The sequence below is a fragment of the Gorilla gorilla genome, chromosome 18 (genome assembly GCF_029281585.2).
Source record: "Gorilla gorilla gorilla isolate KB3781 chromosome 18, NHGRI_mGorGor1-v2.1_pri, whole genome shotgun sequence".
Taxonomy (NCBI): Eukaryota; Metazoa; Chordata; class Mammalia; order Primates; family Hominidae; genus Gorilla; species Gorilla gorilla.
In genome coordinates, this window is record NC_073242.2 from 79,276,885 (window position 1) to 79,291,176 (window position 14,292).

At 40.7% G+C, this 14,292-nt stretch overlaps 1 protein-coding gene across 5 annotated transcripts in view; it reads left to right on the forward strand.

Moving 5' to 3' along the window:
* TENT4B (terminal nucleotidyltransferase 4B) overlaps positions 1-14,292 on the forward strand; it is an 85,164-nt gene that overhangs the window by 55,203 nt on the left and 15,669 nt on the right. For all 5 annotated transcript variants that reach the window (XM_031002882.3, XM_031002884.3, XM_031002883.3 and 2 more), the window contains 4 exons: positions 5,998-6,121; positions 8,911-8,957; positions 10,767-10,887; positions 12,254-12,361. In XM_031002882.3, coding sequence (XP_030858742.2) covers positions 5,998-6,121; positions 8,911-8,957; positions 10,767-10,887; positions 12,254-12,361 — 400 coding nt within the window. The remainder of the gene's footprint in view (positions 1-5,997; positions 6,122-8,910; positions 8,958-10,766; positions 10,888-12,253; positions 12,362-14,292) is intronic.

Consider the following 14,292-nt stretch of genomic DNA (forward strand, 5'->3'; position numbering starts at 1 on the left):
CAAGCAGACAATAATCTCTGTTTCAAAAGTGGACAAATACATGCTGATTTTTTTAAAAAATTATAATAGTACAGAAAGATACAAAAAAAAAAGTTAAAGTTTTCCTAACTCTCCTGCCTGTACCCTCCACTGGGCAAAAGTCCCTGTCCCTAAGGTAATATCTGTTAACAGTTCTCCTTCCAGAAAACTTGCAATGCAAATAGGAACATTTTGTGTGTCTGCCTCTGTGTGTATGTGTTTACATGTCTTTTTTTTTTTTTTTTTTTGAGACAGAGTCTTGCTCTGTCATCCAGGCTGGAGTGCAGTGGCATGATCTCAGCTTGCTGTGACCTCTGCCTCCCGGGTTCAAGTGATTCTCATGCCTCAGCCTCCTGAGTACCTGGAATTACAGGCGCCTGCCACCACACCCAGCTAATTTTTGTATTTTTAGTAGAGATGGGGTTTCGCCATGTTGGCCAGGCTGGTCTGAAACTCCTGACATCAAGTGATCTACCCGCCTCAGCCTCCCAAAGTGCTGGGATTACAGGTGTGAGCCACTGCTTCTGCCCCTGCGCATGTCTAACGCACACGAAAGAGATTCTGCTAAACACATTTTTTATGCTTTTTCTTTCCAACTTAACATATTTGACATCTTTATCAGCTTATATAGCTTTACTTTATTTTTTTTAAGAGGTTATTGGCTATAAAGGGAAAGTGCTTTATGGGTGCTTCTATTGTTATTTAATTGGATCCTGTTGATAGACATTGATATCATTTCTAAATTTTTTAGTATCCTAATTAATCCTGTGGTGAGCATCCTTATACAGATATCCTTGTTCCCTCATGAAAATATTTCTGGAGGATGGAAAGAAGGGAAATTTTAAAAATTATTTATATAAACATTATCATTGGTTAGTAGAATGACCTCAGGAGAGATTGTAGTAATTTATACTTCCCCACATGCATATGAATGCCTTTTCAATATATTGTTTCAAAATTGGATATCATGAACCTTAAGAGATAAATATATATGTATGTATTTTTTTTTTTTTTGGTGGGGGCATGTCCTGTTATTGACAGTTTTTTTGGTGGAGGGATGTCCTGTTATTGACAGTTATTGAATAGAACTTTGTCAGTTCCTTCATGTAAGGGATGAATTTGGTAATTAAAGGGGTCTGACTTCAGTTATGGAACTGGGAAAGCTGGACCTTGATGTGGAGGTGGGCTCAGACATGCTGTGTCTGGGCAGGTATCTCTTGGGAAGCAGTGTCATCCCTGAACAGAAACATGGATGAGCCGCGGGGGACGGTGTTGAGCAGAGGGGCTGGCCGTGGGTCATCTGCCTCCCTTGGCCTAGAAGGCACAAGGGAGCTTTCCACCTTGCCTTTGGTTTTGAGAATGCAGAAGCTACTAAGCAACTCACAGTGTGCCCAGGGTGGTCCAGCTGAAGGATGCGAAATGGTTCTTCCTTTTCCAGCCAAAGATCTTGAACCTCCCACCCCATGACAAGCATTATAAAATTCACATAATTTTGATAGGCTGGATTCCTTTTCTGTAGCAGATCTTTCCTCAGAACAGAAGTTTTTTTTTTTTTTTTAACCTAAATTACCTGTGAGTTTTATTTTTTAAATATGGAATCTGTTTTTTGGACACCTCCTTGTCATATTAAATGTTCTGTTATTAATTTTGAGATTTTAATGTAAATTTTACCCCAGCAAATTAATTTTGTTTCTCTTGCTCTCTTTTTTTTTTTTTTTTTTTTTGGCATCCTTTCCCATTGTGTATAGTGGTGCTCATTTTATCATATTGCTTTTATATGACTTTTCCTTTGTGAACAGGGATCTTGTTCACTTTTCCTTTTTTAAAAATTTTTTTATGTTTTTGAGACGGAGTCTTGCTCTGTTGCCCAGGCTGGAGAACAGAGGCACAATCTCAGCCCACTGCAAGTTTTGTCTTCCGGGCTCAAGCGAGTCTCCCACCTTAGCCTCTTGAGTAGCTGGGATTACAGGCGTGCACCATCACGCCTGGCTAATTTTTTTGTATTTTTGTAGAGATGGGGTTTCACCATGTCATCCAGGCTGGTCTCGAACTCCTGGACTCAAGCGATCCACCCGCCTCAGCCTCACAAAATGCTAGGGTTACAGGCGTGAGCCACTGTGCCCGAGCCACTTTTCCTTTTAACATAAAAACATTGATATCCTAGAGAGGGCACTGTATTTTGGGTACATACAGGTTCAGATCACGGAAGAGTTGTATTCTATACTTTTTTTTCATCATTCTTAGTTCAGTATGATGTATTTTATAATTTCATATGAGAAACTGTAACAATGGGCATGTGTCATCCAGCAATACCTACTCATAAATCATATTAAATTTTGATCCAAACATGGGAGAAACTGAAGTTTTCTCTGTGTACTTGGATGCTTTCAGAGGCGTAAAATTATATTACCATGTGAAAGCAAGCCTACAAAATTCCTCAGGTGGTCCACTCTGCCACTCAAATGAGAGCCAGACTTACGGTGCACACTCTACAAACGGACTTCCAGCTCGTCAGGGTATTTTAAGTGCCTGAATATGCAAGGCACTGTGCCAGTAAAATTACTCAGTCCTGAGGATAGAGCCTGTTAGAATTATTTTAAAATCTGTACTTGAAGTTTATTTCCTCAGTGTTCCAAGATATTTTATCTGGTTGTTCTCTGAGTATTTCACACGTAGCTAGTTACATATAGGTGAGATGGTGATGCTTGTGCCTGGTGTGGATGAGAAACTGAGCCTGGCAGACCCGAGACTGGATTTCCTCTTCTGACTTTGCAAGTGTGGCTTTGCTTTAATAATAGCCCTCCTCTTTTTCTGTATTCCTCTTTTCCCCTTCCAGTGTGGCAAATATGCATCAATCAAAATACAATAACCTGTGGAACCATTTTTTCTAAAATAGGAAGGTGGTGCCATGGGCTATTGATTGTTGAGGGTAGTCTTCAGAGCTTGTCTTATAAATCTATAATAATTCCCCCCAAATTAATGTGCTAGTTAGAACCCTAGAATTGCAGCACTGAAAGTGAATTTTAGAATCTTTTCCAACTTTTTACCAAGTTCAGAAAGCCCTTTTATTGGACCTTCGTTTGCCTCATGGTCATCTGGTTTCTTTATGCCGGTAGTAACAGGAACCTTACTAACCTACAAGGCGACCCAGTCCATCCTGGGCAGCTGTGATCATTGGAAAGCTCTGAATCATTCATCTGGAAGCTGCCTGTGGCAGAATAGTACAGAACATATGCATTGCACACACTACAAAACTGCTTTAAATAAGTGTTCCTTTTCATTGTTAGATGGAAGTGACCCAGGGCAAGGATCATGTTTGATGAGCCAGTTTTCTCCTAGTGCCTTGAACATAGGCACTTGGTAGTGTTTAGAGAATGAATTCTTCTCTTTTTTTTTTTTTTTTTGAGACAAAGTCTCACTCCATTGCCCAGGCTGGATTGCAGTGGCACGGTGTCAGCTCACTGCAGCCTCCACCTCCCAAGTTGAAGTGTTTTTTGTGCCTCATCCTCCCGAGGAACTGGAATTACAGGCATGCGCCACCACACCCAGCTAATTTTTATATTTTTAGTAGAGATGGGGTTTTGCCGTGTTGGCCAGATGGTCTCCAACTCCTGGCCTCAGGCGATCTGCCTGCCTCAGCCTCCCAAAGTGCTGGGATTACAGGCGTGAGCCACTGCGCCTGGCTAGAGAATGAATTCTTAATAAGTTTCTTATGACTTCAGATTGACTGGCAGTTGTGCTAAATATTTTTTGCCTTTATTTGAATTAGAAAATTCGTAAGGGGGCCTTGAGAGTAGATGCAGTCACATTTAGGAGATTCCCCCCCCCATTGGTTAAAATGCGGTTTTTCTATGGATCTGTTTTAGAACTACAAATAAACTGATCACTCACAGCAGACTACGCAATGAGATAAGAAGCAGTCCATTTGTTCTGTCGTTTATTCATGGCCCTCATCTTTGCCAGCCAACCTGTGCAGAAGAGCACAGCAAAGCATAAGCTTCCTAACAGCTATTCCCATTCAGCTGCTGTCTTCAAGAAGCAGAAGGGTTTAGATAACCTTAGAGAACATAATCAAACCTGAGAAACTCAAATCAAAACAAAACTTCGAAACGGAAGTTGAAGGTCCTGAGGTACCCAGAGACATAGCAAGGAAGACGTCCCCACTGGGATATCTTCTGGATTCACCTACAGACCTCTCTGGAGTTTTAAGATCCACTTTTTATGACATATTGCATAGCAAACAGGCCGAACGCTGTTGTAAATCATCCTCTACGAAAGGCCCAGGTTTTGAAACTGAAGGCCTGAGAAGGCTCCTGCTTACCAGCTGTGTGCTATACCCGACACACTGAAGCCTGAGAGTGCCAGTCACCTGTCAGAGGGAACACAGCTGCCCTCAGGCAGAACCTGAGTCTAGAACTCAAGGTTTTTGACTCTTAGGCTAAAAATAAAAAATCAGAAGGAGGAACTATGGATTGCTTAATCAGTCACATTTTCACTTTCTAAGGTTTCTTGTAGCAAAAGTTATAGTCTTTGGGGATTGGGATGTAGACACTTTTTTTTCCTTCCCTAAAACAATTTTTGGCCTGCCAGTTTTTCCAGCTTCCTGCTCTGGACCCTGAAGTTGCCACGCAGTTGCAGACATGCTCCTCCTTCAAGGCTCTGTTAAGCTGCGGCTGCCCTTCCTTACCACTGCTGTGCCCCAGGCCAAACCCCCTGCCCCTCCTTCCCCTAAGGCACTTTGCACCTGTTGCTCCGAGCCTTCTGGTCTATCCCAGTTGGTAGAGTCCCTGTGCTTACCTCTGTGGCTCAGTCCTCGTGGGTGGTCAGTGCTCTAGGGAAGGTGAGCTGACCACTTCACTTTCCCTTCCCAGCCATAGCTCTTCACAGCCTCACCAACTTAGAAAGGAATGCTGCTTTTCTCTCTGTCCCCCGTCCTGACTACGTTCAAGTCATTGCTCGGCCCAGTGAGTTTGTCCTTTCTTCCAGACCAGTAGTTTTCCCCCAGTCCCTCAGGCTTCAGCCCTTGAAGGCATCCTTAGCCCCCCACCACCATGATAGTCAGGCGCTGCGCCTATCCACAGGGTGTGGGTATGTGTGTGTGTTTTGTTTCTGGAGCCCATTCCTTTCCTTCCACCATCCTCTAGGCCTTCATCCAATCCTTTTGCAACTCAGTGATTCATGACTTTTCCCTGCATCCAGTCTAGTCTCTTTGCTGGTCCATTGTTTCCATAGTTGTCAGTTTAATCTTCTTAAAATGCTGCATTTTTGAAGTCAGTCTCTTTTGGTCCCTCTCAGAAACATTTAAATAGCTATCTGTTGCCACAGGGGGAAAGCTTGAACCTCTTAGCCAGTCATTCAGAGCCTGCCCTCTACTGGGGCCTGCTTTCCTCTACAGATGCTTCTCCCACTCTGCCTGCCACAGCCCTTGTAGCTGGCTGATTGCCCTGTACCTCGCAGGCTCTGGAAGTCTTCAGCTCCTTCATGGAGCCTTTGCCAGCCATTCTTTTCAAGACTTTGCTGTTGTTCACTGCCTGATTTGTTCATTTGACACTTAATTCACTGAGCAAACATTATAAAAGATGTACTGTTTGCTACTGTGAGGAATGGATCCCCAAGAGATAAGAGGGTCAGTCTCTACTGCCAGGAAACTTGCCTGTGTCACCTGGGTTCAGTATCTTCTTGTGTCTATTAGATCAGAAGTGGAAAGGCAGAGGCCAGGCCGTATGCTTATTTTATTTTATTTAAATCACCAGCACCCCAGCAAGTGTTTTGCACAGGAAATTTCTCATGTTATTTAATTATTTTGGGTTTTTTGATTAAATTCTGTACATTCCCATTTTAGCTTATCTTGAGTTATAACATTAAAATTAAGGTAGTCATCAGCTGAATTATAAGACTTAATTAGATAAGATTATTTAAGATAGTGATTTCTCATTAGATTGGCCCTGTTCATATTAACTTTTCTGCTTTTTTCTTCAGTCTGCATGAAGAAATCAGTGATTTTTATGAATACATGTCTCCAAGACCTGAGGAGGAGAAGATGCGGATGGAGGTGGTGAACAGGATCGAGAGTGTAATTAAGGAGCTCTGGCCCAGCGCTGACGTGAGTCCCTTCCTGGGTAGCCTATGCTTCGGACAGTCCTTGTCCACGGGCTAGAAGCCTATCTGCTGGTATCTCATGCTAGTCCTCACATGCAAGTAGAAGTGCTCTGTAGAGTTGTGGTCTAATTAAATTTTAAAGGCAAACAATTTTCTGCAGTCTTTAGAATTGAGGCTTCCTAACTGTTTTCATTGGATTGGATGACTAACAACTTTTTTTTTTTTTTTTTGTAGTGCTAATAGCAACTACTAAAGGCAAGCTGTCCTTAGAAATTATTAGTGTAAAGAGAAGAAAGACAAATCAAACCTCATTGTTGTAGTGGTCTGTTATTGGATATGATATATCAAAACCTCATTACTACTTAGTTCCAGCCTGCCAGGGTAAACATTATATAATTGTTTACAGCTGAATGAAAATGTCAAGTAAGAACTTTTGTCACTTGAAGTTCATTTCCTTTGGCTAATGCACGCATAAGTCTTTTCTTATTTCTTTCCTGAAATTGCCATTTTTCTTCTCTCTCAGACCAGCTAATTGCCTTTTAGACAGCTCCCAGTCAGTGAACAAAATGATTACTCAGGATTTCTTCTTGGCTTATTTGTCGTTTTTGTTACTGGTACTAAGTCTTTTGTTTTTTGTTTTTGAGATGGGGTCTCACTCTGTTGCTGAGGCTGGAGTGCAATAGTACGAGCACTACTTACTGCAGCCTCGATTTCCTGAGCTCAGGTGATCCACCTCAGCATCCCGAGTAGCTGGGACTGCAGGTGCACGCCACCACACCTAGCTGATTTTTGTATTTTTTTGTAGAGACTGAGTCTCACTATGTTGCCCAGGTTGGTCTTGAACTCCTGGGTTCAAGCAATGTGCCCGCCTTGGCCTCCCAAAGTGCTAGGATTACAGGTGTGAGCCACCACACTTGGCCTGTTACTGGTACTAAGTTAATACGTCACTTTTTAGGGCACTTTGAGGGCCTGTTCTACAATTTTGTTTATGCAAAGTACACAAAATAATACTAATAAAATCCATTACTTTGTGTTTGTAGCTTTTCTTTAGGCACTGTCCTGGGTGGTGGTGGGAAGCTAGGGAAGGTTTTTTTCCAATTGGCAAAACAAAGAAGTTTCATTGTATGTAAAACTTGCATGTATATGACAGTATGTATATGACACTGTAGGTAAAGGGAAAAGGCAAGGGTACTAATGTTTTATGAGCAATGACCATACATCGCATTCTTTCTCCTATGTGATCCAAATCAGTGGTTCTCAGCTAGTGGTTATTTTGCTCTCCAGGGGGCATTTGGCAATGTCCGAAACATTTTTGATTGTCCTGACTGGGTACGCACTGCTAGTACCTAGTGGGTAGAGGCCATGGATGCCATCAGCCATTCTATGATGAACAGTATAGGCCCTTACAACAAAGAATTATCCACCCCCAAATGCCAATGTTGAGAAGCCGTGATCTAACTTAACCCTTATCTTTCTTAGGTGGAGGTTGATTATCTATCTGTCTGTCTTTCTCTCCAGCCAGCCAGGCAGCCATCATCTGTCTACCTACAGATGAGGAACATGAGCTTGTGGTTAGGTTCCCAGGTCCATCTCGCCTCAGAAGTTGAACTGGTTTCACTGTTTATCATTTTTTTCCCCCGAGATGGAGTCTTGCTCTGTTGCCCAGGCTGGAGTGCAGTGACATGATCTCAGCTCACTGCAGCCTCTGCCTCCCAGGTTCAAGCAATTTTCCTGTCTCAGCCTCCCAAGTAGCTGGGATTCAGGCACCCGTCACCACACCTGGCTGATTTTTGTAATTTTAGTAGAGATGGGATTTCATCATGTTGGCCAGGCTGGTCTTGAACTCCTGACCTCAGGTGACCCACCTGCCTTGGCCTCCCAGAGTGCTGGGATTACAGGCATGAGCCACTGTGCTCGGCCTATCCTTTTTTTATTACAATTACCTGCATACATATTTCTGCCTGAGTTCCACCATTCTCCATGGGTTGAGATGGAATGCATCCCAGTTTTATGCCACAGCATGATGTTATAATGATGGTACCTGATGTTCTTTGTGGAACTGACTTAAAGGCCCTCACTTGCCCTACAGTTAAAGTAGTCTGATCCCAATTTAGTAATCTATTCGAAGACTCCTGCTTAGAGAACAAAAATGAAGGATTTGCGATTGTGTCTCTGGATAATGAGGGAACATTAGTGAGCTGAACTGCTTCTGAAAGTTTCCTGTGGTTGGCTTTCTGTATCCACAAGTACCACACCTCCATATTAAACCAACAGTGGATTGAAAATATTCAGATAAAACTATAAAAATAACAATGTACCAATAAAAACAATACAAATTATTTTAAAAATACAGTATAAAAACTATTTAGATATCATTTACATCATACTTGGTATTATCGGTATTATAAGTAATCTAAAGATGATGTAAAGTATATGGGAGGACTAGCATAGGTTATATGCAAATACTCTACCATTTTATAGCAGGGACTCGAGCATCTTCAGATTTTGGCATGGTAGGACTGGAACCAATCTCCTGGCTATACCAAGGGACAACTGTATTTTGGTCTATGTGTTTCATATTGAACCAGATAAGTTTAAATTATATTCAGAATGTCTGCTTGTGAAACAGAATCCCCGCTTCATGCAGCTCGGGGTTAGAAAAAAATACTCTTGTCATACCAAAAAGTACCAGTAGAGGGTAGCAAAAACTGACATTTCTCCATATCTTGGTGACTCAATATAATAACAACTTCTGATAACTCAATATAATAACAACTTCTTTTTCTGTTTCAGGTACAGATATTTGGAAGTTTTAAAACTGGACTTTATTTACCTACTAGGTTAGTACACTCATGAATCTTTCAAAGGACTTTTCCTAGAGTGTATTCATTTTGGCTGTCAAATTTGTAAGGAGTAGAAACAAAACAAATTTATAAAACAAAATGGGGCCGGGCATGGTGGCTCATGCCTGTAATCCTAGCACTTCGGGAGGCCAAGGAGGGCGGATCATTTGAGGTCAGGAGTTCAAGACCAGCCTGGCCAACATGGTAAAACCCCATCTCTACTAGAAATACAAGAATTAGCCAGGCGTAGCGGCGCACACCTGTAATCCCAGCTACTCAGGAGGCTGAGGCAGGAGAATTGCTTGAACCCGGGAAGTGAAGGTTGCAGTGAGCCGAGATCGCGCCACCGCACTCCAGCCTGGGCGACAGAGCGAGACTCTGTCTCAAAAAATAAATAAGTAAATAAATAAATGATTTACCAGCATTTAATTTGATTTACCTTGAAGTAGAATATCACTTCACATCATCTTACCAAGACATAGATGGTACAGAGAGATGGAAAAGGGATCATGTTGCAATGGAATCAATTAGTTACTAATTTTAGAAATTGACTGCCTGGCAGAGTATTGCTCAGTCCCATAACTTAACCCGCTGACACAGATGTTAATGTAGTATCATGATAAAATGTCTGATTATATATCCTCTTGAATGTGAGTTCCCGCTGTCTTGCTCACTCACTCTTACACTCACCCTCGCTTTCAAATTAAGAACTCATTCTACTAGTTATGGCTCCACCATCCTGATCCAGAAATTCAGGGTACAGATCTCTTCTCTGAGAAAGATCTTGGCCTTTCAGGACTGTTGTTCAGTTTCAGTCTTCTCAAATGAGACCTCTTGTGACGCACAGCCTTGGAGGCTCTCTTTTGGGAAATGATAAGGTTTCTCCAAAGGGTGAATACTTGCTCTCTAAGAATTGAAATTGTTTGAACATTCCATCATGGTTATTATTATTATTACCTTAAATTTTAATCTCTCCAGAATAAAGTCAGCATCATGTTTTTCCATTTGAGCTTGATTTGGTATACTTTACCCTAACTTAAAGTGTGCTGAAGTGGATGGACCCTGGCAATTTCTGTTCTTCTCATAGATGCCCTTGGCCTGCAAAAGTCATAAAATACTCAACTTCGAGTTAATATTTCTTATTTAGGTTCTCAGCATCAGTAAAACATGAAAAAATCACTCTTTCTTAAAAAATTTAATTAAATTTTATGAATAGGTAGTACATTCACATAGTTCACATTTGGAAAAGGCACAAAAATCAATACAGGGAAAAGTCTCAGTCCCACCTCTGCCCCCTCTTTCTCCTTGGAACAGCCGCTTTTACCAGTTTCTCACATATCCTTTCAGAGATACCTGTGCGTATAAAAGGACATGTGTGTATATTAACACAAATGGTAGCATGCTGGATACCTGTTCTGCATCCAGCTTAAAGCACTTCATAATATTTCTGAGTCGCAATTAATCTCATCCAGATAGGAAAATCATTACGTCTAGTACCACATGCCTTTATTAAAGAAAATACGTGAAGTGCTTTTTGGTTTTTTTTCTTTGAGGTTTTACTTCTTTCAAAATCACCCTATTTCCTGAGGCCTGAATTCTGTGAAATGACTGGGAGGAGGAGTTTGTTAAAATCAACAACTACTATTTCCCTTCTCCACAAAACCATTATCACCAACACATTTAGTCTTCGTTGGCCAGGGTGGGAAATAGGTTTTAATTGTACTAATGAAGTCTATAAGCATGAGTGTCAGTTAAAACAAGTTTCCAACTTCTTCCGACCCTCTTGTATATGTATTCTGTGTTCAGTGACATCGACCTAGTGGTGTTTGGGAAGTGGGAGAACTTACCCCTCTGGACTCTGGAAGAAGCTCTTCGGAAACACAAAGTCGCAGATGAGGATTCAGTGAAAGTTTTAGACAAAGCAACTGTAAGTTCTGCAGCATTTCGTATTAAAATCCTTAGTTATTTATCTATGAAACTTGAATTAAAATTAAAGTTTGGTGAGCACAGTTGCATTGCAAGTGAGTGATTCTTTCATTTTGTTAATGTCACCGTGCTTGCACATAAAAAGTTTTCTGGTTGTCCACGCTGGAGTGTGACCATACAATCTCGGCTCACTACAACCTGTGCGTCCTTGGCTCAAGTGATCCTTCTACCTCAGCCTCCTGGGGAGCTGTACTACAAACACAACCTGCCATGCCTGGCTAATTTTTTTGTATTTTTTGTAGAGACGGGGTTTCACCGTGTTACCCAGACTGATCTCCAACTCCTGGGCTCAAGTGATCCACCCACCTCTGACTCCCAAAATGCTGGGATTACAGGCGTGAGCCACTGCACCTGGCCTGCATTTCTTTTCACAGCAGCAAAATATGCAATTTTATTATACACAGTACTCACTGTAGAGATTTTTGTTTGTTTTATTCATTTTTTTTAGAGAGATACAGTCTCACTATGTTGCCCAGGCTGGTCTCTAACTCCTGGACTCAAGTGATCCTCCCACCTCAGCCTTATGTGTATCTGGGACTAAGGCGCACCCTACCACGCCCTGCTTATTTAAAAAAATTTTTTTTTTCTAGAGATAGGGTCTCCCTGTGTTGCCCAAGTTAGAGCATTTTTTGAAAAGAACTGCTGATAGCTCATGTAAATAATCCTGTCAGTTTTTTAGAATAATTTTTATATTTTATCTTGTCAGGTTGCTTTTTGGGCTGTTTGCAAAACTGACCAGTAATGCAAGTGGGTTGTAGTGTACACCTTAAGAATCCAGCAATTTTCTTATTAGAAACAGTTTGATGATACAAAACATTTAATACCTGGCATTCATAGTTCTTCATCTTATACTCAGAAAGTGTTCTCCAAATTATTGAGGAAGGTTTTTGTTCATTTTAAAATTATCATTATAACTATATGTCAACTAATAAATGAGATGATGGGCATATTAATTTACTTAACTGTAGTAATCACTTCAGTATGTATATCAAGATAAGTATATCAAAACATGTACACCTTAAATACAAACAATAAAAATAAATAATAAAAAATTGTTTGGACACCAAATAAAATTCTCAGTTGATAGAAATTATACTGTAATATACTGTATGGGACCCAGTGCTAAATATGCAGCATATAGTATTTGTAGCAGACCAGATTTACTGGGGTGTGCCATATTTAGAATACTCAGTGTTCTTATGCTCTCATGAGATGATGGAGACCTCATGTCTAGTAGGCTTCCATCCCCTGATTTTATCATTTAATCTGGTTAAAGCATTTACATTTTACCTTTCTTATCTTTATAGGTACCTATTATTAAATTAACAGATTCTTTTACTGAAGTGAAAGTTGATATCAGCTTTAATGTACAGAACGGCGTGAGAGCAGCTGACCTCATCAAAGATTTTACCAAGGTCAGAGAATTTAGCGTTTATACAACAAAACTATTAGAAACGTAATTTTAAGATTCTGTTGTGGTGGTGTTCTAATATTTTTATATGCATGTTGCTGTCTCTCTCTCTCTCTCTTTTAAATAGAGCTAGGGTCTCACTCTGTCACCTAGGCTGGAGTGCAGTGGCTGGATCATGGCCCGCTGCAGCCTCAAACTCCTGGGTTCAAGTGGTCATCTCACCTCAGCCTCCCAAGTAGCTGGGACTACAGACGTGAGCCACTACACCTGGCTATTTTTTGTATTTTTTTTTTTTTTTTTAGTGTTGGGGTCTCGCTGTGTTGGCCAGGCTGGTCTCTAACTCCTGGCCTCAGCCTCCCAAAGCACTGGGATTACAGGCATGAGCCACCATGCTCAGCCTGCACCTTAGTTTTGTATGCAGTGGTTTTGCTTTCTTTGAATCTGCTTGTAATGATCAGTGATTAACTTATAATGTGACCTCAAGTAAGAATTAAAAGTTGAGAAAGCTTTTGAAGAAATTGTCTGCTCTAGATCCTTCCTTGTAGAGACAGAAGAGATGGAATTCTACTACACAGTTGATTCCATCTGTTTTTAACCTTCAGGAGTTCAGATTAAGAACCTTTCCTTTAACCCATTTCCCATATGCCCCAAGAATACTGTGCGGGCAGTGAGCTGCACTTTTTTTTTTTCTTTTTTCGAGGCAGAGTCTCTCTCTGTCACCCAGGCTGGAGTGCAGTGGCATGATCTTGGTTCACTGCCACCTCCGCCTCCCGGGTTCAAGCAATTCTTCTGCCTCAGTCTCGTGAGTACCTGGGACTCATGCCTGGGACGAGTACCAGGCACCTGCCACCATGCCTGGCTAATTTTTGTATTTTTAGTAGAGATGGGGTTTCACCATATTGGCCAGGCTGGTCTCGAACTCCTGACCTTGTGATCTGCCCACCTCGGCCTTCCAAAGTGCCCGGATTACAAGCGTGAGCCACCGTGCCCAGCTGTACTTTTTTTTTTTCTAAACAGGAAATAGGTTAAGAGTTTTAAGAGCCTTTTCTAGATTTCAATCCCTAAATTACCTTTAAGGTGTTTCCTACAGGCTTCCTTACTTCTGTTTTGAAATTATTTATTTCTATTCTGTTTTCTTCCAAGATAGAGAAGAATTTGTCACCATCATCTGTGGAACATTTTACATACTTAGGTAGTTGTCAGCTTTCTCACCTCTAACCTAAGCCATTAACTCCTTTGGCTTCTGTTAGAATATTCACAATTTTTTTTTTTCTCTAGCAGCTCTAAAGTTTCTATTTCTTCTTTTTTGTTTTTTAAGAAAAAAATGTTAACTACTTGATGTTACAAGCATTATCATCTTGCATAAATGTATGGAAGACAGAAAAGCAGAAAAATAAAAGAAATATTATCCATAATCCCACTATATTGGGTGTGTGTGTGTGTCTGTCTAATATTTTCTTTTTCTGGAAAAAACTTCTAAAAATTGAAATTCATATGCATGATAACATTCATCAGTATAAAGAGACAGTGTAAAGTGAGTCACCCTTACATCATAGATACTTAGATCATTTTTACAGAATTTCTCATTGCCAATTATTGTTTTTTGCGTTGCTTTTTTATGTTCTTTAAAATTATAAGCAAAAGGAGTAGCACATTGTACACACATTGTCTTATACCTTCATAAAAACTTAATGTTTTGGAGGTTTCTTCCATATTAGCACATACAGGCTTGCTTTATTCTTTTTGTTGGTTACACAGGCAGTAGTCTTTTATAAGGCTGTGACTGCTTGATTTAGCAGTTCTTCAGTGTTGTTCCAGTTTTCTTTTGCTATTAGAAAAAGGGATTGACGAATATACTTTCAGATATGCATCTTGCTTTACACATGCAAAATGTTTGTAGAAAGATTCCCAGAAGCAAAATTTTGAGGTCGAAGG